This window comes from Panthera leo, chromosome D3 (assembly GCF_018350215.1).
Source record: "Panthera leo isolate Ple1 chromosome D3, P.leo_Ple1_pat1.1, whole genome shotgun sequence".
In the NCBI taxonomy this organism is placed as follows: Eukaryota; Metazoa; Chordata; class Mammalia; order Carnivora; family Felidae; genus Panthera; species Panthera leo.
Window position 1 is genome coordinate 69647508 of NC_056690.1, and position 23045 is coordinate 69670552.

At 47.3% G+C, this 23045-nt stretch overlaps 1 protein-coding gene across 3 annotated transcripts in view; it reads right to left on the bottom strand.

The window, feature by feature from the left end:
• Positions 1-23045, bottom strand: part of MYO5B (myosin VB) — a 338880-nt gene that overhangs the window by 89101 nt on the left and 226734 nt on the right. For all 3 annotated transcript variants that reach the window (XM_042910156.1, XM_042910155.1, XM_042910154.1), the window contains 5 exons: positions 22446-22586; positions 15265-15387; positions 14407-14490; positions 1399-1554; positions 417-514 (listed from right to left, as the gene is read on the bottom strand). In XM_042910156.1, coding sequence (XP_042766090.1) covers positions 417-514; positions 1399-1554; positions 14407-14490; positions 15265-15387; positions 22446-22586 — 602 coding nt within the window. The remainder of the gene's footprint in view (positions 1-416; positions 515-1398; positions 1555-14406; positions 14491-15264; positions 15388-22445; positions 22587-23045) is intronic.

Genomic DNA, 23045 nt, shown 5'->3' on the forward strand with positions numbered 1-23045 from the left:
TGAGGTCACGTCTCCCCAGTGGAGGAAGTCTCCTCTGACCACTCCAGCTATCTTCCCACCTCGGAACTGAACGTCTGCTATGAGACACAGGCATTTCTGCATTTAATGACACACTTATGCGGTTCTCTGATTCCTCAACACCACCGTAGACTCCGTGGGATTAGGGAAGCGTACCCTCTCATCTCGTTGAAACCTTCTAGATAGCAGACAGGTAGAACTTGGTAAATGTCTGTTGGACCGTACTCAGCATGGAAACCATCTGTGAAGTGTAAGAGCAACTATTCATCCTGCTGCAGAATCCCCCTCAAGGCTGTGCCCGTGTCAGTTCCACCTGAACTTGTAAGGAAGAAAAGGCCAGGCTTCACTGGCCTGACTCTAACCGAGAGGCAGCTGGCCCCGCCCACGCAGGCACTTACTGGAAGGGGAGCTTCTCGTCATTTGGCTTGATGCAGCGCACGTAGTGTGGGGTCGTGGCATTCAGGGTCTCCATGAGCAGATGCAGGGAGGTACGGAACTGGGGAGACACAAGTCAGCGCCCGCTTATTTATTTAACATTTTGTAGATGTGTAATAAACGTAAAGAAACGCTCACAGACTGGTGATGGTAGTTGTTGATACTGTTATGGTCACGGTTATTATTAAGGATGACAAATACAGAGACTCAGGGTCAGATTCTAGCTGACACTCCTGCCTTGCTGTAGATCCAAAATTAAGCCCCTCCCACATTGACATGAGCGCTCTTCAACCCACACAGGGAGAGCCCACCTGCCAACGTGTGTAACTCAGCATGGAGATCAAAGGAGATGAAAGGCGGGTCAATAATAGGAAATAGTACAGAAGTCATCATGGTGACTGGAGGCTGGTTATTCCTCAACTTGAGGCCCTGGAGCCCCAAGATCTGGTGCCTGGACATCCTGGAAGTTGTTACAGTAAAGTGAAATGCCCAGAACAGGCAAATCCCCTGCAACAGAAAGGTGAATGGCTGCTCGGGCTTGGCAGGAACTCCCTTCTTTTGGAAATCACACTGGACATAAAATCCCACAAAGGCCCCACAGAAAGCATCTCGGTTTTCTAGTCCCCAGGCTTCTTTAGTCCTCACTCCCCAGCCTGCTGACTCTAGACCCTCTCGCTTCTTCTACCAGGTGTGTGGTCCTCCCAGAGGTATTACATGCACTGCTGGGGCTATGCTCATTCCCTTCCTCTTTCCTGCCCACTGCCTCTAGAGGGGGCTTCCCAAGTTTCCTTCTTCAAAAGGCGCATACGGACTGAGCTGGGTGGCCGAAGATGCGGATGTTGAGGCCACTTCGGCCTCCCTCGGACTCTGCCGCCCTTCTTCATCTGCAGAGAGGCCGGACCTGCCACACGCACCCCGACCCACAGCTTCCTGCCACAGGCTGACCTGGTGGCCCACGGTTTTCTTGTGTTCCTTGTTGGAAACTTTCAGAGGGGGTCTGGCAGAGCGAATGTTGATCTTTGAGGATGAGCCCTTCCCAGATGCAGTGGTGGCAGGAACAGAGTCTTTGTCATCATGAAACAAATCAGCCACTAGTGGGAACTAGAAACAAACACAGGAAGACCAATGAACACAAGATCTCTTGGACTTTATGGTACTTTGACTCTTTCAAAGTAGCTTTCCAGTGCAAACCCAAGAGACCTGCCAACACACATGCACACAAACACTTGAACGTCCAAGTCCATAACCACATTATTCATTGCAGCCAGAGTGGGAACACTGTAAGTATGGATCAGCTGATAAATGAACAGAACGTGGAAGTTCTGTACAATGGAAGAATATCCGACAACATAAAGGAGGGAAATCCTTGTACACGTGACATGGACAAACCTTGAGAACATGCCAAGTGAAAGAAGCCAGACACAAAGACTTTCTAGTGCATGATTCCATTTACAAGAAATGTCTAGGGAATGGAAAGTAGTTTAGTGGTGGCCAGGGGCTGGGTGAGAAGAAAGAATTAGTAGTAACATGTACAGAGTGTCTGTGTGGACTAACGCAAATTTCCTAGAATTTAGAGTTTCTCCTCTCTGCTCCTCCTGAGAAGCCCATCTCTTAAGGTCCAGCCCTGCATCCTCCATGGACTTTCCCAGATCATTCCTTTGCGTCTCCATCATGCACCCAGGTACCAGCTGAGGTCTGTGCTGGGCCCTGAGCCCCATGCTTGCTGAGCCCACAGCCTTTAAGCCTTATTCTTGACAGAGGATGAGGACCAGGGAAAGGATTGAAGGAGAGAGTCCACATAAGCATATAATACAGTGCCTAACACATTATAAGCTCTCAAATGTCGTCCAGTTTTATTATCTTGTTAGGGGGTATATACATGAAAAATCGGTCTACATGATCAAGTTCTGGGCTGAAGAGGAGAAAGTTAGAACCACAGAACTTCAGGTGGCAGGTGAGGAAAGACGAACTCAGAATCCTGCTTCCATCTCTGTTCATGCCAGCACCAGGCACGGTGGCCAATGTCGGCTCCCTGGAGCTGCTGGTTAGCGAGCGAACAAGGACTAGATCCCTGACCTCTGGATGCCCAGGTCAGAGTTTGTTTCAGTACACAACAATATCCTGGTCATTTACACCAGCAATATCAAGGAAGTGGAAATACACATGGGCTTAAGATACAGTCTATCTCTGATGCACCTGTACGACATCCTCCTTATTGGAGGCTTCAGTGTGGGGATCTGGTGGAGCCAGTATTGGTATTTGAAGGCGAGCCATTCTCAGATGTGGCAGTGGGAGGAAGAATACCTAAAAGGTAACTTATGAAGCATTCCTGCCGCTGACAACATCCCCTGAAATTCAGAGCAGGAGTCTTAGGCTAAGGAAAGCTTAAGAGGCAACACCATCTCCATGGAAGTCTACAGGTTCAAAATGGCAGTGAGAGTCCACTTGTGCTGACACCGTCCTGCGTTTAACTTCCCAGACCTTTTACAAGTTGAGTCCCAGTTTAGTGGAGAATATACTGAGCACCACACCAACAGTTTGGGAAGTCCAAGAATCCTACAAAGGAGAGGTCCAAATTCCACAATTTAATGGCATACTCCCATCAATATTCCACATCAGTATTTCAGAGGTATTCTGAAAAGTTGTAGGGGCACCTGGGTGGCTCAGTCAGTTAAGCGTCCGACTTTGGCTCAGGTCATGGTCTCACAGTTCATGAGTTCGAGCCCTGCATTGGGCTGGGCTCTGTGCTGACAGCTCAGAGCCTGGAGCCTGCTTCGGATTCTGTGTCTCCCTCTCTCTCTGCCCCTCCCCTGCTCACTCTCTTGTCTTTCCCTCAAAAATAAACAAAGGTTAAAAATTAAAAAAAAAAAAAAACTTGTAGAAGCTATATTAGGCAACACATAGTTTTCTCATATTACAGTCCAGGGTAGGTCCTTCAAACAGAAATACCACACAGTATGCAGTTGCGATCTGATCACAAACGTGGGAGGTCTCAATAGTAGCACATTACAGTGTCTGGGCAGAAGAGAAAGATGGTGCTAGGGGCACAGTCAACCTGCCCCAGAAACTGGGTGTGAGATCCAGGAGACTTCGTTCACTCAGAGGTGGCTTCTGCAACCTTATCAGGTAGCATGCTTGGGTTGCAGGGTGATGCGCCTAGAGCTGGGGGTACAAAATACACGCGGACACCCATAGGACCATTGGCAATAACTTCAGGCATTTTCCATGAGAAACTAGGGGGGTGCAGGTGTGCTGCTCACCGAGAATCCCTCAGTTTGAGGACCTCTGCTATGCTTTGCCCGTCAAGGGAACTTCTAGCAATTGCATAGGTCAAACACCTATCTTCACTGAGCCTGAAGCCCAGCCCTGGGCAGAGATACTTCACAGTCACAGAGAAAGCATGACAACAGCTAATGCTGGAAACCAGCATCAAATGCCAGTTGAAGTTATAAGTGTATCTTCTGTATGAAGATTTTAAACTAAAACAGAGGAAACAAATCACTTCCCCCTACCTAAACTTACTCTTAGGTATTATCAGTTAAACAGGTTTTAAGAATTCCATATTAGAGTCGAAAGTAATGGCATACCGCAGGTCAGAAGTTGGTTTTATGCTACACATTAGCTAACCATATGGGTTACAAACAAAGCAGTTAAACTGTGTGCACGCACGTGCATGTGCTGGAGGAAACACATGTGTCCTATTAAGTTCCGTTCTCCCTTCGCACTTGTCATTTTTCACCAGCATTCCATCAGAAGCTCCTGACTTCCACCTTTTACTGCAGCTATCTACCTGCAAATAAAGGTTGTGCTTCTTTAACTCCGTGGTCTGGGTTTGAAGCACAGTCTAAAAGCAACAACCAATGACCTTAAGGCCAAGGATCATCTCAGATAAGCAGCTCAAGTCCATCCTCACTACGGGCTCTTCTGTGGCTGAAACGGGCTGGTGACACCATGATAGCACTAGGGGAAGCTACACAGTCCTGAGCAAAGGACTCCCTGAATCCCCACCATAGGGCCTCGTCATCAGCCAGATGGCTCGGGAGGTCACCCCAATGAAATCATTAAGGAGGTCTCCCGGTTTCAGGTGCCAACAGGTGACAATTCAGTTCCTATGCTCAGCATTTTTGAAATAGATCAACTTCCTCTTCATACAGGGTATTTCAAAATCATATATGTTGCCTTTTTATAGGGGAAGGTACTCAGGCTGTCAGAGGAATAAAGACAACTCAGGATTTAAAAAATCTGTGGCTAAAAATGTGCAGGTGCCATCATAAAGATGATACATTTATTAACTCATCATTTCCATGTGCTTTCAAAGAAGAGAAAATAAACATTAGGTCCCTGAATGTTAAGAAAATAGATGGATGGGGTGCCTGGGTGGCTCGGTTGGTTAAGCGTCCAATTCAGCTTGGATCATGATCTCACAGTTTGTGGGTTCGAGCCCCACATGGGGCTGTGTTGACAGCTCAGAGCCTGCAGCCTGCTTCGGATTCTATGTCTCCCTCTCTCTGCCCCCTCTCCATTCGTGCTCTTTCTCTCAAAAGTAAACAAACATTAAAAAAAATTAAAAAAAAAAACAAAACTAGATTGACTGGTTCGTTCTTTCACTTACCAATACTTAACTCACCACCAAATATGCAACAAATAAATACTGTGTTTGGGGCTGGGAACACAAAAATGAAGAAAAACAGAGCCTCTTATGGATCATGGAGTTTATGATCTAGCATAGAAGGTGAACTCTAATCAATTAACCCCACAATTAAAAGCTTAATGAGAAGATGATGAGCATCCCAAAGGAAATAAACAACAGAAACATATGACTGAATCACAGCCCCAGAGCAGAAATTAGGAAAGACTTCTTTTATGAAGGGAAGTTTGAGGTAGTGGGTTATTCAGAGGGTAGGAAAGCATGTTAGGAAGTTTCTACATATCTGGGGGAACTCATATAAAGCCAGTACAGCTATTGGATACACCGTGAAGCGGGGCAGGGTGGGAAGCAAGGAAGACCAGCTCATACAAAATCCTTGAACATTTTGGTCTTTATCCTGAAAGCAATGTGAAGCCATTAAAGATTTTTTTTTTTTTTTTTTAAGTAAGAGCAGCTAACATTTACTGAGCACTTAGAAGGTGCAAAGCATATATGAAAATTCACTTAATTCTCCCAATAACCACTTGGTTATTACAACCCATTTTACAGATGGGGAAACAGAGCCTCAGAGTACAAGATCACAGAGCTAGTCAGTGGCAAAGCCAGGATCTGCACCCAGACAGCCTGGCTCCAGAGCCCATAGAACAGAGGGTAGCAGTGACCAGTGATCTTTTGGGAAAGCTCTCTCTGGCTGCAGTGTAACAAAGAGACCGAAGTCCACTGCAAACAAGGCACTACAGTAGAGCAGTTAAGAGACAGAAAAGCCAATAGCTCAGCAGGTATCTGGGAAGTGAGGTGCTATAGAATGGGCACTGAGCTAGGGTCAGGAGACACTTTAGTTTTTCTTTTGTTTTTTTTTGTTTTTTTACTTTTTTTAATGTCTATTAATTTTTGAAAGAGAGAACGAACGAACACAGGGGAGGAGCAGAGAGAGAGGGAGACAGAATCAGAAGCAGGCTCCAGGCTCTGAGCTGTCAGCACAGAGCCCGACACAGGGCTCGAACTCACAGACTGCGAGATCATGACCAGAGCTGAAGTCGGACGCCCAACCAGCTGAGCCACCCAGGCACCTCGGGTCAGGAGACCTTTTAGATCTGACTCTGCCACTTCATTAGCTGTGACCCATGGCCCTACTAGATTTAAATTTTCCGATACATAAAAATAAGGGAACTGAGGAAGGTGATTCCTTTCAGCCTAACTTAGACTCCTGCATTTTCTCTCTCTCCCTGTTCCCAGGCTACTTCCCTTAAACACGTAGCCTTCCCTGTCCAGCTGGCTCTCCCTCTCTATCTCAGGCAAGGGGTCCAGAGACACCACCTTCTGTCATCCTTCCTCACACCTGCCTCCACCCCGCACTCCATGGTCTGCCCCCCACACTGCCGAAATAGATCCTGAGAACGCCTTCTGGGGACCCGACCTCCTAAATCCAGTGGCTGGAAGGGGTGCAGCCTCACTCTTGGTCCTACTTGATGTTGTTGAGGGGCCCACACCTCCTCTTTGAGGCCCTCTCCCCCGACCATGCAGCCCAGCTTCCTTTCCATGGGCCCATCCTCCTGCACATCTCCCCTTCCTGTGGCTGTTTCCTAGGACAGGGTCCTTACCGTTTATCTTTTCTAACACTGGTTCCCTGCACAGTCTCCTTCACACCTATGGCTTCAACTACCACCCCCAACCCCCACCAGCCTGTCTCTCCAGTCTTAATGTTCTTCCACACCCACGACCCACAGTGCCAACTATCTGCTCCATATCTTCCTCCTTGTGGGTGTTCCAAATTTGACACAGCCCAAATGGCCCTCACCCACCAACTTCCCAAATTTTTTTTTTTTTTGAGACAGCACAGGTGGGGGAGGGGCAAGAGAAGTGGAGACGGAAGATCTGAAGCAGGCTCTGCACTGACAGCAGTGAGCCCGAAGAGGGGCTCGAACTCACGAACCTCAAGATTGTGACCTGAGCCGAAGTCGGATGCTCAATCGACTGAGCCACTCAGGGGCCTCCAAACTTCCTAAATTTACATTAGATAGCCCGCCAACATAGCATTTCCTATCCTAATAATTACAAAGTTCTGTCCATGGTCAGGGTCCAGTAGGCCTTAATCACCAGAATGCTATTGTCCTAGTTGAAGTCTACCCAAGCTCCCCCAGACCACTGCAGGTGCCTAGAGCTTGAGTGCCCTCCTCCAGACACACCTGTATCCCAACATTGTCTTCCCATCAGCCAGAGTCTTCTCCAAATACAAACCTTATATCCAGCAACTCCTCGTTTAAAGATTCGTGGGTCCTCACTGACACACACATAATAACTGAAAACATGGGTCAGTGGCAAAATAGAAGAGACTGGGAGGTGGGGAGACACAGTCTGGGCACAGGAGGGATGGAAGGGGGATCTGATGCCAGAGAGAGAAGGCACATGTGAGGAAGGGTCAAGTGCCCAGTCAGACTGGCACGGAGAAATTTCCACAGGGAAATAATCAGCAACTAAAGGCCGGCCGACGTTTTAAAGACATCACAGATTCATTCAGTCTGCCATGTCTAAACAAAATACTGATTAAACTATTCTAGTTCACATACTTCCTGACATGGATTTAGGAAGATGTTTGAGTCAAGGGTAGAAGTTCCTACATGCATGATTACACTGTTTCAGGAGTCTACTTTACAGAAATCACGAATAGTAGCTTTTTCTCTGAAAACTCTATTAACTTCTAAGGCCAGGAGAATGTATTAGAACCACACAAGGAACTTTGAAATCAGAATCAACAGTAGGAATACTTTAAAATTGAAGCGCCTTTCTGTTGCTTCAATCAGAAGATCTCACGCTGGCCCTATGCTACAATTTGGGAAAGAACCCAACAAAGGTTTAGTCTGGACAATCTGCATTTTATTTTAAAAGCTATGTTTTAATTCCAAGTCTCGGCTCTTGAGATTGCATTTAGAAATGGCAGGATATCTGGGATGGCGAGGGAGAGGAGTTTGGGACATCAACTCTAGGAAAAAGGGGTAGGCTTTACATTCTACTGAGAACTTTATAAACTCCAAGAACAGACACCTAGAGTTCGAGCACAGGACCATACGCTCAACCTTGGGCTATAGGCAGCAGTGAAAAGAACAGACAAATACTGATGACTGTACCACCCAACCCCATCCACCCACTGGGCTAGACAGGGACCTCCTGGTCTCAGCAGTGTTGCAACTATAAACCAACCTCAAGTCTCAATGAGGAGTAGTTACACCAAGCTCTTGCTTAATAATTCTCACAAAAGGATGAATTTCCGAGAAAGCTTTCCCTTTAATTGACTAACTCCAGTTATGCCTTAGAAGCACCGGAAAGTCTATTTATGAGCTGAGTGACCAATAACGTAACCACCACAATTCATGTAGGGCAGTCCTAGAGAGCAACATCCATCTGGGTCTTTCTGAAAATGTGCTCCCTCCAACTATGAAAACACTCAGATAATACCTTCAAACAAACCAAGCACTTCCCTGATGTTGTCACTTATTTCCAAGTGTCCAAAGATACTGGCTTGGGCATGCTCTGCTATTTAAGTCTATAGATAGATTTTAAGAAGCCTGAGGCAAATCTATTTGAGGAGGGATTAAAAGAAGTATGAAAACACTTTTTAAAAACCATTTGATAGTTTAAGAAAAATGTCAATTACAGCTGTATACACAGCTGTTACCTTGGAAATCATGCCTGTTTGCTTCTGTGAGAACATAAACCACCTTTCCTTCAAAACAGACCCATGAAACTAAAAGACATGCTCAAATAACCGTTTGATTAGAATCTCTTGCCCAAAACCTTATCTTTAAAAACCTAGCTGTAAACCTAATGAAAAAAATATTTTGTTTTCCAGCTGTTCTGTCACCTGGCCAGTGCTACCCTTTGGGGAAAAAAATCTCCAATTTTTAGCTAAAAAATATTTCATTTGCAGGGGTTTTAAATGAGCTTTGAAGGAAAAGCCTCAGTATTTTTTTTTTTTTAATGTTAAAGAAAGAGGTGCACTTTCCTGTATTGGAAAGGGGATGATGATACTGTTTTATTGACTAAGAAGTTCTCTCTTACATAGTAACCTGTTTTTTTTTTTTTTTCTCAATATTGGTGGCAGGTTTTTTGTTTTGTTTTTTTTTTTTTTAACTACCAACACCAAATGATCTTAAATAGGAAGCACTCCAAATACCCTTAAAAGTGTTTAAAAATTCAGGGGTGCCCGAGTGGCTCAGTCGGTTAAACATCTGACTCTTGGTTTTGGCTCAGGAGAGCCTGCTTAGGATTCTCTCTCTCTAGCCCTTGCTGTCCCTCCCCTGCTTGGGCACTGTAGGGCGCTCTCAAATAAACAAACCTTAAAAAAAACTGATTTTTTTAATTCAGAGGACCTGAATGGGCAATTTTCCAAAGATAACACAAATGGCAAATGGATACACGAAAAGATGCTCAACGTCACCAATCATCAGGGAAATGCACGTCAAAACCACAATGAGATAGCTCCTTACACCTGTGAGAATGGCTGAACTAGTACCCAAGAAATAACAAGTGTTGGTGGGAATGCAAACTGCTGCAGCCACTGTGGAAAACAGTATGGTGGTTCCTCAAAAAATTACTACATGATGTAGTAATTCCACTACTGGGTATTTACTCACAGAAAATGAACACACAAGTTCAAAAACTAATTTTTTAAAAAAAATTTTGAGACAGAGTATAAGCAACGAAGGGGGAGGAGAGAGAGAGAGAGAGAGAGAGAGAGAGAGAGGGAGGAAGAGAGAGAATGAATCCCAAGCAAGCTCTGCACTATCAGTGCAGAGCCCGACGCAGGACTTGAACTCACAAACCATGAGATCAAGACCTGAGCCAAAATCAGGAGTCAGCACACACAAGCAGGGGAGGGGCAGAAAGAGAGGGAGACACAGAATCCAAAGCAGGCTCCAGGCTCTGAGCTGTTAGCACAAGAGCCCAACGTGAGGCTTGAACCCACAAACTGTGAGCTATGACCTGAGCCACCCAGAAATCTTACACATATGCTCCTTTTGAGGTTTTTTTTCCCCCAGATAAAATACTGTTTTTTATCATCAACACTGGGAGGCAGAAATCTCCATCTTTACTACCTGAAACAAATCAGTCTCTTAATGACTTAAAGTCATGTTTTAAAGAAGCACTTCCTAAGTCTCTATTTATAGCTCTCCAATAGCTGAGAAAGCAATTAGCTACATTATAACCTCTTAGTATAAATGGCTTTACTAATTACATTCTCATTAACACTGTTTTATTTCGTTGCTCTTGGTGGGAGTTCTTCAAACATCCCTTTGGCTGGTAGGATACGTGGGAGTCTTGCAGCCATTACTGCTTAATTATTCACAATGATTTCTTAATTTCTTATCAGGGGTGCCACACCAAAGAAAAAAGCTAATAGGAGGGGTGCCTGGGTGGGTCAGTTGGTTAAGCGTCCGACTTCGGCTCAGATTATGATCTCATGGTTTGTGAGTTTGAGCCCGGTGTCGGGCTCTGTGCTGACAGCTCAGAGCCTCAAGCCTGCTTTGGATTCTGTGTCTCCCTCTCTCTCTGCCCTTCCCCCACTTGCACTCTGTCAGTCTCTCGAAAATAAACATTAAAAAAAAAAAAAAAAAAAGAAAAAAGCTAATAGATCTCCCATAAAATAAAAATACTTCAAATAAAACTATGAGTTTACATATAAGATTCGAGACTTATCTGTGCTTAGGGAGAAGAAAACCAACCCCAAAACTGGGCATTAACTCCATGCCATAGGGCTTTGGGTCCTTCCAGGTAGTTCTCTCTTTGTAATACGGAGTTGGAAACATAAACCTTCTAGGACTGCTATACAAACAAACTTTTAAAGATGACAGAGGCTCAATGAACAATGAGTTTCAAAAATGCTACCACGACAGGTGCTGCCAGACACGTCCATCTGTCCAAAGGATTCAAAGCACAGTTGGAGCCACTCTTTGATTTGTAGCTGTGGTCTGTGTCGGGCCCATCTGTAGGTTTACAGTGACCTAATTTCAGTCTTTGCCTTCTACTTTCTGGGATGTCTGGAATGGGCTCAGGGTGGAGAGTTCTTAGTCCTCCTCCTGCCAGGGTCTGGGAGGACAGGAAGCCCCTCTTAATCTCTGAATGCTGCTGGCCACCATCACGGCACCTGTGAGGGTGTGCTGGGATGCAGCTGGGGGTTGGCAACAAGGTCACTGGTTCTTTAGAAAGATTAGTCGGTCAAGAGGAAAGTTGGAGTGCAGTAGGTGGGTAGGGAAAAGGACGACCATAATCTTCTGAGAGTAGATCATGGACCTATCCTACATGCCCAATCTAGGACTATCTATAAATGTGACATGCATACTCTTTGAACCACTGACCTCACTTCTAAAAACTTACCTGACTGATGCAATTGCACAAAGAAAAGATGTATGCAAAGGGAATTCATTGTAGATTATCTGAATTATCAAAATACCAACTATTAAAAAAATGATACACTCATGTGGAAAGACAGCAAAGATATAAGTGAAAAACTAAAGAACTATATATAATGGGATTCATTTCAATCTTACAAAGATGTACCAACAGGCTCGTCTATGCAGAATGGTAACTGATGAAAAGGTGGGTCAAGGAATGGCAGAGAATGATTTATGCTACTTGAATTTATGAGTCTATATCTCATTTCTAATAAAAACCCAGTACCCCCAAACTAACATGACACTCCTATTCAGTAAAGACCTAACACGGCACACTTAAGACTGCTATCCCTGGGAGGGCCTCCTTGTAAGGTTGACCCTTGGCTGGGAACTTGATTTTGGGAGGGTTTTCACCAATCCCTGGTAAGAATGGTTCACTGGGTCCAAGAGGTTCATGCAAACAATACAGTGTATTTGAACTCCTGCCTTCCTTTTGGGAGTCTTGAAATTTTGGTACATGCCAGGCAAAGGGTGCCTCCGTAACGGACTCCCGATAAAAAACTCTTAACACCTCTGCTCAGACCAGCTGCCCTAGTCTATACTTCACATCACAACTCGCTGCTGTGGAATGAAGCACATTCTGTGCACTGGAAAAGGACTCCTATCACCTTGGGCCCGGTTTTCCCTCGACTTCACCCCATGTACCTTGCCCTTTGCTGATGTGCTATGTATCCTTCTGATCTAATAAGTCAGAGCCTGAGGTTTAACTGCTGAGTTCTGTGAGTGTTACCAGCAAATAGTTGAATCTGGGGGTGGTCTTGGGGACCCCAACAAACTGCTTTTTCCATACCACAAATCCCTGTCTTTTTCACTAGACTGTAAGATCCACGACCTTAACTACCTGTATTCGTTACCACTCCCCACCCACCCTTCACTTGTGCTCCTACCTGGAAGGAGAAACTTCTAACAAAACAGTGAAGTTTCTCAGCTTCTGACGTCACTGTGTCACTAACAGGTGGTCACAGGGCTGCAAGCGTTGAAGCACGATGAAGCAACGTGCTCCAAGAGCTCACGCCTTGGTAGCTCCCTGTGCTTTTCTCCCTGTGGCCTGTGCCTCCTCTGTCCCCACCTCCCTTTCACAGAATAGAACAAGCCCTATTACCGACCACGGACTACAGAGCTGCAGACTTGGCAAGCTGAGAGGTTGATCTTGTGTTGAATTCCAGAGTGATACACACATTTACCCAAATTTCCCTCAGTAACTAATGGTGCAGATATCCAGAGAGGACACTGAGCCGGGGTCTGCCCCGAGCCACCCACATGCTGGTACGAAGCCAAAACTTCCCTAGAGCCCTTGCTTGGGGTCATGTGATGTAATGGGCTTTACTTGTCCTTCTGTCCTTGGGTCCATTCTGGTTGGTGTACTTTCTCCATTCCAGCATCTCCCCCTATTGCCATTTGTCTGAAGCTTATCACAAAAAGCCATTAATCTGCAATGTCTAGTGTTATCAGGCCCCCGCAGGGAGTGCAGTATCACGAGGTCTGGGAGAAAGCCTCCCAAATCCTGGCGAGTCTGTTTCTGGGTTTTCTCTGAAGGGCTGCAGCCACCAACAGCACGTGCATCAGTACGCTGGCCTTCTGGAATGGCGGTGCCCCCGCGTCTCGTGGCTGCAGGGCCCTCTCCCTGCATCTCCTTGCTGTGCAGCTCCTGGGTGGTTATCTGCCACTCATAGCCCACTAGGATATAAGCACCTACAAGGTAGAATCTGTCTTATCCACCTTTGTATGATGCGAGCTGTGTAGGGGGCAGTGCCTCACAAGGTTGGTGCTTAATATTTGCTTAGGTGACTCGGTGCCTTGTAACCTCTGCCTGTGGAATGGACACAGTAATTTGCTGTCTTTTTGTTGTGCTCACAATAAATTAAGTAGATAAGAGACAGTTAACGTTCCCTCAAATTCTACCTTCGATTCATTTATATTAATTTTTTAAAAATTTTCTTTATTTTTGAGAAAGAGAGACAGAGTGCAACTGGAGGAGGGGCCGAGAGAGCTAGACACAGAATCCCAAGCAGGCTCCAGGCTCTGAGCTGCCAACACAGAGCCCAACACGGGGCTTGAACTCACGAACTGTGAGATCATGATCTGAGCTGAAGTCAGATGCTTAACCCACTGGGCCACCCAAGCGCCCCCTTTCTATTACATCTAAGTGTTTGCTTATAGGAAGATTCTGTAGGTGCTAAGCAGAAATTAGATGCATGAATACCAGGATCTTAGAGGATTTATTTTTTTTTATTTTTTTATTTTTTAACATTTATTTATTTTTGAGACAGAGACAGAGCATGAACAGGGGAGGGTCAGAGAGAGAGGGAGACACAGAATCTGAAACAGGCTCCAGGCTCTGAGCGGTCAGCACAGAGCCCGACGCGGGGTTCGAACCCACGGACAGTGAGATCGTGACCTGAGCCGAAGTTGGACGCTTAACCGACTGAGCCACCCAGGCGCCCCAAGGATCTTAGAGGATTTAAATCATTTTATACTGGCAGGTAGGACATGATGACAAGAGACATAATAAACTCCAGTGACATTTTCATGGATACACTCACTGCTGTACCCTCTCCTGATGGTCCCCTCTGGTACCCCCACCCCTCACAATGTCCCTCCATTAGCTGGGATCTTTCCCAGTTGCCAACCCTACCCCCCCCCCCCCCCCCCCCCCCCCCCGCCACCCCCCATCCTCCACCACCTCCTTTCTTCCCTCCATCACGCCATCCTCAAGTGTTTTCAGATGGAAATAACCTACCAGCCCCTTCGCCTTCCCCCTGCCTACCACCATTCCAGAGCAGGGCCCCCAACCACCACACGCAGCCCTGGCCATGGATGGTCCTGCCCTAGCTCCCCATCTCTGACGCCCTTTACCTTGCTGGCCTTCAGGATGTTGATCTGCTCTTCATACACCGTGTCTCTGTTTTTCTCCAGAAAACCATCTGAAAGGTACTCCACCTGGGGCCCCAGAGGGAAACAGAAACAGAAGTCAAGTGCTTCAGCCTGACCTGGAGCCTTCTGCAGCTGCTTGAGCACTTAAATCCTTTCGGCTCATCTATACTTGTTTTCTGACCAGTTGTGAGTAACTGGGGAACCCACAGATGTTGCCTTTTAAAATGCAAACCCAAGACGTGATCAGGAATTACACAGAGCAAATTGAGTATTCATTTTGTGGAAAAACATTGTTTCAAAAAAGGAGTTCCCATAAGATGGCCCAAGGCATCTTATGGTGCTGAAAAGGCCACTAAATTAGAATCTGCATTTTAACGAGACCCCAGATGATTTATGTGCAGATTAAAATTTGGGAAGCACGGGCTCGCACAAACAGAACAGAACTCCATGTAGCAGAATTCTGTGCACACCAGTTCCTCGGAAAGGAGTTGCCCAAAGAAGGGCACCACTCTATTCTTGCATCCTTCTCCTCTGTCCAGGGGAGATTCATGACTATCTTACGGCTCCTGCATTCCCAGGGAAGAGACCCTCAGTAAATAATGGTTAAGCATATGATTGGGTAGCTAGAGCCTCCCTCCACCGCCTGGGGCTCTGCCGTGTGGTGACACTTTGATGGATCACAGAGGGGTGTGGGAAAGGAAAGAAAGGGTACAAGAGGACCCTACCTAAGAAAGGTTTAGGCCACTTCAATCGAAACCACTCCCTGTGAGCCCTGAGCCCACGCAAGGGGAGCCCACGCAAGGGGAGCCCACAGAGCACAGAGCCCACAAAGACACTCACCTTATCAGCAAAGTGGACCACAATGAAGGCTGTGTTGGACATGCGGGGTTTCTGGAAGTGCTGGCTGCCAGAGTGCCGGTCATAGAGCTTCTGTGCCCAGTTCTGGTCAGTTCCTTTAGGGACCTGCAAAAACATAGAAGAGGGCAGAGTGCTGTGTGAAAAGGAAGAAGCAAGCAGAGAGCCATGCCATAGGGAGATGGGAGTCCACCAGTAAGTTGACCTCACAGGGGCTGGATTCAGCTCTCAGACCCGGACCCTAACTGGACAAGGAAAACAAGATTTGGCCACGAACACTTTGGATCCCGTATGCCATGCTTTCCACACGCCATGTGGGCAGGCTCCAGTAGTGTCCGTAGGAGTGCACCGAGCCTCAAAGAGCCTGCTGGTTGGTAGCCACTGAAGGGGTTAGGAGAGCATGAGCATGGAGCCCAAGGTCACAAGAGCAGAGCTGGGACAAATGTGACCCTGTGTCTTCCCTGCCATTGGGCCCGTGACTTCAGTGTCATGAATGTGCCACGGCTACCGCTAGCACCACGTCCCTGCTCACTCAGCCCAATGCCAAGAGGAGAGCCCCCCTCTATGCTCATCTAAACACCACTGTCCAGGCTCCACTCAAGTCTGTCCTTGTCTCTGAAGCCCATCCTGGCCACTCTTGATCTCACTTTGGAATCCCTCATGATTAAGCACTTATACATACACTAATCCAGTTCGCCGTTGGTTTTTGTACATTGCCTTGTCGCTGCGAAGTGCAAGCTTATTAGGCTCAAGGAGTATGCCTCACTGTTTTTTCACCTGCCCCTCAAAGAACTGAGGATTCTTTGGGTTCCGGGTGGGCGCCTGGGTGGCTCAGTTGGTTAAGCATCTGACTTCAGCTCAGGTCATGATCTCATGGTTCGTGATCTCAAGCCCCACTTCAGGTAAAACACAAGCCCCGCTTCTCTTTCTTCCCCTCACTCACTTGCACCCTCCCTCAAAAAAACAAAAGGAATTGGGTTCTGGGCACACACCAGGTATTAAGTACCTAGCGAATGAGCTACATAGTACTCTCTGCCATCCTCAAATTTACATGTTTCACTACATTAAGCATTCTGAAGGGCATTAAGCATACATTAAGCATTCTTTATCTTTAGAGCTGGCTTCAAAAAACCAAAAAGCATCTTGCTTTGTGGAAGACAGAACACAGTCACTGTAACCACTGTCCAAATTGTCCAGGATGATGGTAACTCTACCAGTTACCTGTACCTACTCTCCTCTGTCATCCTTGAAGACCACTGCACACGCCCTTTCCCCAGCCCTGGGTCACAACTGGACCCGCCATTCATTAGTTTACACTGTACATGTGGATGAGGCAGGGCTGAAGGTGACCCTTACACCAGCCATTTAAAAAGGGATTTGTTTAGTAAACTAACAATCTGCGGCATAAAAAAAATGCTTACACGCTTAAGAACACATTTCTCAGAGAGTAAGTAAACAGATTTTTCTCATTTTCAATTTAACGTAACTATTATTGAGTACCCACTGCTAAGTGCCATAGGTAATTCAAAAAAAGAAAACTTTCTTGACAGAGGCTATTAATTGTGTTAAGCAGACAAAATACATCCGATTCAGCACTTTCATGTATACGATTTTACATTTGTCTTCAAGTATTCTGTGTTTAGAAACAGCAGGTACAGGGGAGGAGAAGGGTGAGCTAGTCAGGGCTGTTGGAGGTCAGGACAGGAATACAGCGGACTGGACAGTGACAGAACCGGGGCAGACAGAACAGGAAGGGCAGGACTGCGAAGAGAAGACTCACCTAGGTCAACGCATTTGCCAGCATCAAAATCATCTTGTCTTGACAATGAAATTGGACTTCTGTTAGTAAATGCCATAATCCTATGTATTCCCTCACTCAGACTGGCGTGAGTCAACGAACAAAGCAGGAAAACAGTATTATACATTTCCTGACAAGGGTCTTCTTTCTTGACCACCACCAGCAAGGAACAGGGCCAGCAGGAATTCACAACAATTAATACTAACAGCGAATGCCCATAGCACTTCCAATCTGTCAGTTTTCTATACATTTTAGAAGCATCAACTCATTTAATCCTCACAAGAATCCTATCAGCTAGGCACTATGTTTATACAATTTTACAGATGAAGAAACTGAGACAGAAAGGTTAGGGAACTTGCCCAAGTTCACACAGTTGGGAAGCAGCAGGGCCGGGGTTCAAACCAGGACAGGCTGGCTCCGGACCACGTCCTCCCTGCTACCGTGCTTTCCTGCCCGACAACAGCTTTAAAGGCAGCCACCAAGACAGGGTTAGGGGGAAGGCACTTATCTCCAAAAAAGATTCAAAATGAACATAGGAGATAGAGAGCAAATCTTGTATTTTGATAAAATCTGGGCTGGGCGATCAGTAGCTCTGAAATATGCTGAATCACATCCTTTACAAGCTTCATGCAAGTGGCCTTACTCTCTCCTCAAAATAACGTGAAGAGGGCACTGGACCAGGAGCCTGTCATCGATTGATTGTTGTGGGAGTCGTGGCACAACTCTGAACATACTGCCAACCAGGGAATTGTATATTTTGAGCAGATAGTGTGGTATGTTAATTACACTCAATAAAGCTGGTAAAAACGCATTAATACTTGATTTTACTGTTATTGAAATTATAAAAGTTTAAAGAAATAGGGAAGAGGGAAGAGCAGGAGACCTTGGGCTCCACGGCACCTCTTCCCCAGCAGGCTGGGCTGTAACCCTGGAGCCCAGGAGCTCACTGCACTCTCTCTCAGACTCCTTCCTCCCCTCCTGGCTGCCGCCCCCAATGCCCATTCCAGGACTTGACTTTTCCACCTTCATGAGACCCTCACCTGCCATGGGGTCTGGAGAAGTCAGACCATTTCAAGTTCTTCTGACATGACGTTCCCTTTGCCCAGCAGAGCTCCCGTCCCCCACAATCCAACTTCTCTGCTTAAACAGTCCTTTGGGTGACGCTTCTTACAACACTTTCTCAGTCACCTCCTCCTCAGTTTTTCCATCTCAGTCACCACAGTGACAACTTGTGGTGCATGCCTGACCCCTCAAGAGATGTGCGAAGGGCAGGGAGTCAGCTGGTTACATAGGTTCGTGGGGCTTGTTGGGCAGATGAACGGACAGACGCAGGAAGGCCTCCCTTCTCAAGGTTTCAACCTGTTCACAAACATGTTGGACAAGGAGACCTCCAGGGCAACTTAAGCAACTACGAACCTTTGACCCTAATACTAAGTAAGCTCTTGTGAGAGCAGGCTGGACCCAGGTGAGGAAGCAGAGACCTTCAGCATGCTTTCCCTCCACTGCCTCAGCAGTGAGTTACTGGAAGGTTCGCAGTCCGCCGTCCACCCTCAGGCAGCTCTTCCAAGAGCGGGTCCCTAAAACAAAAGAATCCTACCCACTCAGGGCAGAGCCTGCCTCTTGCCTCAGCATGGCCCTGAGGGTCCCTAACACTGACTGTCCAAACAGAGTGTCTGTAGTGTCACTTGTAAGAACTGCTTCCAGGGGTTATCATTTCCAGAAAGTTCCTACCGATGCCAAGTTTCAGTTAGGAAGAAACACATGCTGACCTCTCCTATCCCCTCAGCCCTAACTAGTTGGTTCCACCAAGAGGGAGGGAACAATGACTGAGGTTCTGCCAAGAGGGAGGGCAGGGAATGCTCAGTCTGAATGTGGCTTATGTCGTGCGGCCCTCAAGCCCCACAGCAGCCTTGGAGAGCACTGGGAATGGCAGGGTTTTGTTAAAAGCAGCCTGGAAATAACCATTTCCCATCAGCAAACACCCTGTGTCCTGACCCCTTGGTTACTGAGGAGCGGCTGTAGTCTGTGGCTTGGTCTGGGGCTGATTATGAATCCACGGCTGCAGGAAGGCTTTTTCCACCTGAAGGAAGCCTGGGTGCTTCACTGTGCTCTCCATGAGCCCCCTGTGCAGCCATGGGCACCCCTCACAGGCTCTGGGGAGAGCCCCCCGTGTGCTGCTCCTGCAGATCTGCGGCTACCCCATCTCCATATTTCTAATTTAGATCCCAGCTCACTGGCTCTGCCTGATGCAGTGTCTCTTCTCCAGGAAACCTGATTTTCCCAGCGGCTGCTTTTATACCACGAGTCCAATCCTTCATTTGGCTTTGTGTCCTTTCATATGGGGGTCATAGAACCCAATTCCTCACGGTGCAATCTCACTATTCTTTCTCATTCTGTACAGCGTGAGTGACAGCGGAGGGAAGGAACATGTCTGGGACAGTCCCACAGGACAGTCCCGAGGGACGCCAAGTCACCTGGTCTTGGCCAACTCCAAGGGGACATCCTACCCCGCCCAGGCTCAGAGCCAGCAGCACTTCCGAAAGGTGCAGCAGGCCTATTTCGTAAAGGTAGGTTCATTGTGGTAGGATTTCCCTACAGGAAAACATGCCCTTTTTAAGGGTCTGGTTCCAGGAGTTCTGACAAAGGTGACACCTGTCGGTGCAAAAGCTACCTACTACCAGCAGCTGCATCAGATTGCCCTGAATCGCTCTCAACTCCCAGAGCAATTAAATCTGGGAGGAAAAGATTTCCACACTGGGGTTTTTGCATGACTCTTTAATTTGGTGTTCATCTGGCCTGCCTTGCTCTGCCCACGCCCTCAGCAGCCAGTGAGGTTCCAAAATGTCCCAAGGGCAGCGTCACCCCCTCAACACCAGCTTGACTGGCTGGAAATCCAGGTTTTCCTCAGACGCACCCCTCCATAAAGCCTCGGCGACAAGGAAGCTATGAGACCTAAGAGAATGGCATGCTTTCTATGCCAATAACCCATTCCCTTGATTCTGTTTAGCCGTCACTCTGCTGCCCTTGGGTTGTGGTCTAGGCCTCCTCCAGCCTGCTCTGGAACTGCCCTGCCCGGCCCCCACCCCCACACACTCAGGCCCAGCCCCTCAGAACACAAGCCTGTCCCCCTTTTCATCCTTTCTGGCCAGCAGGGAGAACCCTTCCTCCTCTCCCAAGACCTGACATACGGCAGGTGCATAATGCATTCTAGGTGTCTGACAGAATATAGGGGCAGGAATCAGAGGCGGATGCAATCTTAAACCAAAATCACCTAATTTTATAAATCTGACCTGGAGAGAAGGCTCCACAGAACATTAAGGCAGAGATCATCCACACAGAGTCAGATTTTCCATTAGCTTCTCAGAAGTCAAACGGATTCCAACACGGATATTCCAAAGTGCAGGGATTTGGGGAGGTTACCTTCCCAATTGTCTAATGTGGTTTGCAGCTCGGGCCCCCTGCGACCACTCTGGTAACCACCTGCTCCCCAGCCCGCACTTCTCCGGCTTTCCCCTTACCCCCTGGACAGCAGTCTGAGGTCCCTGCACCTGTGTTCCTGCCACTCTCACCGGACATTCCCAAGACATGTTCCCTTGGGCAGTGGCACCTCTCAGATCCCCAAACCAGAAGCCAAAACAAACCTGCAAGGGGCTCCCATTTTGCCTGCTAAAGGTAGGACAAATCACTGAAAATCAGACGCAGCTGCTTGATTCACAGAATCCATCATCCTGAAGCATTAAGCCTTTTTCTGAGAGGTGTGTGTACACAAGGAGGGAGAGACCGTGTGCCGGGGATATACGGTATCGTTAGCATTCCATCACAGAACTAGGTGAAGCCCCTGAAGTAAGCTACCTGTGCTTACTTTGCTTATTCAAAGATATACATCTTTGAATTCACGTGACTCCTCAGGGCCTCGTATGGCCTTACCCTTCAGCACCGGGGAAGGGAGTGAAGGGCCGGAGACCTGGAGCCAGGGCCTGGGAAGCTAGACCGGCTGGACAACAAGGACATGGTGTTGCCGGTGGGGTGGGGTGGGGGTGGGAGGAGGTGGTTACTGATAGGAGCACACAAGGAAGCGGAGGAGGGGAGCACGGTCCCAGTGTGTGTCAAAGGGAGCTGTTGGCCGTGGACACTGAACCCAGAAAGCACACTGGGCTTGGCACTGATCTTGGAGCCTGCTTAAGATTCTCTCTCTCCCCTGCTTGCGTGCACTCTCTAAAATTAAAAAAAAAAAATAAGAGAATCTTTAAAACAAACATAAAGGGCCGCTGGGGTGGCTAAGCTGGTTGGGTATCCAGCTTCAGCTCAGGACATGATCTCGCAGTCTGTGAGTTCGAACCCCATGTAGGGTTCTGTGCTGACAGCTCAGAGCCTGGAGCCTGCTTTGGACTCTGTCTCCCTCTCTCTCTGCTCCTCCCCTTCTCACGCTCTCTCTCAAAATAAGAAAACATTAAAAAATTAAAAAGTAAAAATTAATAAAGATGCACAAACTGGATTTCAGCATATTTCACTCTGTCTTCTACTTTTCTGTTAACCATTCCTTTTCATCATCAAAGGCAATGAAACTGCAGGAGCACTTTTCTGGAAGGGAAACACCTCATCCTCCAAACCATCAAACTGCACCCAATCCTTCACAGGCAAGACACGTGAGACCAGAAAGTAAAATCAACTGGGTTTTTCCCTCGCAATACCAAGCGTCATGTGGTTTCCACCCCTTTTTGGTTAGTTTCCACTGTTGGAGGAATGGGGATACATTTACCCTCTTGTCAGCAAACTTCAAACCAGGCAAAGTTCTGAAGATCATCAGATCCAAACCTACTAAACTCACAGAGCAGGAAAACAAAGGCCAAAGAAGTTAGGTGACTAAAAAAAGTCAGATACCCCTGGCTCCACATTTCCAAGGTTGCTTGGTTCTCCCCATGCTAGCAACTCAGAACACTCCTGTCCTACGAAGTAGAATCCACAAAAAGCTAGATCAGGAAGAATCTATGGTCCCCATCTGCCACCAAGCATCAGGTGGTGGGCGGGCTCTTGACCCTCACTGTCCCTTCTCTGGGGATGCCTGTCTAGAGGTTGGGGTTTTCTCTCCGCACCTAGGCTATCTGCAGCACCAAATCCAGACCACGATTATATCGTGCCAGTCCATACCATCCAGTCTCTGCCAAAAGAGGTACACACTCACCAACACAGTTACCTTCTAGCATGTAGACCGGACACCAAGGTTTCTCTCAGCACACTAAAGGTGGGCTAATAGCAAAAAGAATTCCACTTTGAGGCCTCACATGCTCCCTTGTACCACACAGCTGTCCCCTGCATCTCCTCCGAGCCTGGAACTGAACTAATACAATGAGCGCATCATCAGTTGTACCTTACACTCTTCATCCAACAGGTCCAAGATGCCCAGTTTAGCTTCTATGAGGTCAATACAAGGTTGGTTATCGTAAAAATCAATCAAGGTCCAAGGTATCTGCTCCTTCATATATTCTTCTTGCTCTAGTTTGAACACGTGCTAGGAGAAGAAGTGAAAAGGTCAAAGTTAGTGAACTACAGGCACATCCTGATGTCCATCTCCCCTCAAGTTCAACCATGTGAGTTTAGAGTCCCAGACATGGCTACAGAAAAGGAAAGCTCAGTTAGGTGATCCCCATTCCCCTGGGAACCCTTCTCTAGAATATTCTAGTAATCAACTGGCTTGCAATTCAGCAAATACCCTAGAAGCCCAGGGTCAGGGGGTGTAGGCGGCAAAACCAAGGGAAGGATCATTTACCCTCTCAACCCCACTGCCCCATTCAGATCTCCTCCCAAGCGACATGAAGCGCCTCCGCAAAGTTGGAGCAGCATCAAGAAACCAAGAGAGGGTTGGGGCAGAGCTAGAGCCGGTTGACCCCAGGCGGAGGAGAAGTGCCCCAGGCCATTGCTCCCAGGGAGAGAGGTGTCCCCACCTGGACACCCTGGGTCAGGAGCTGAG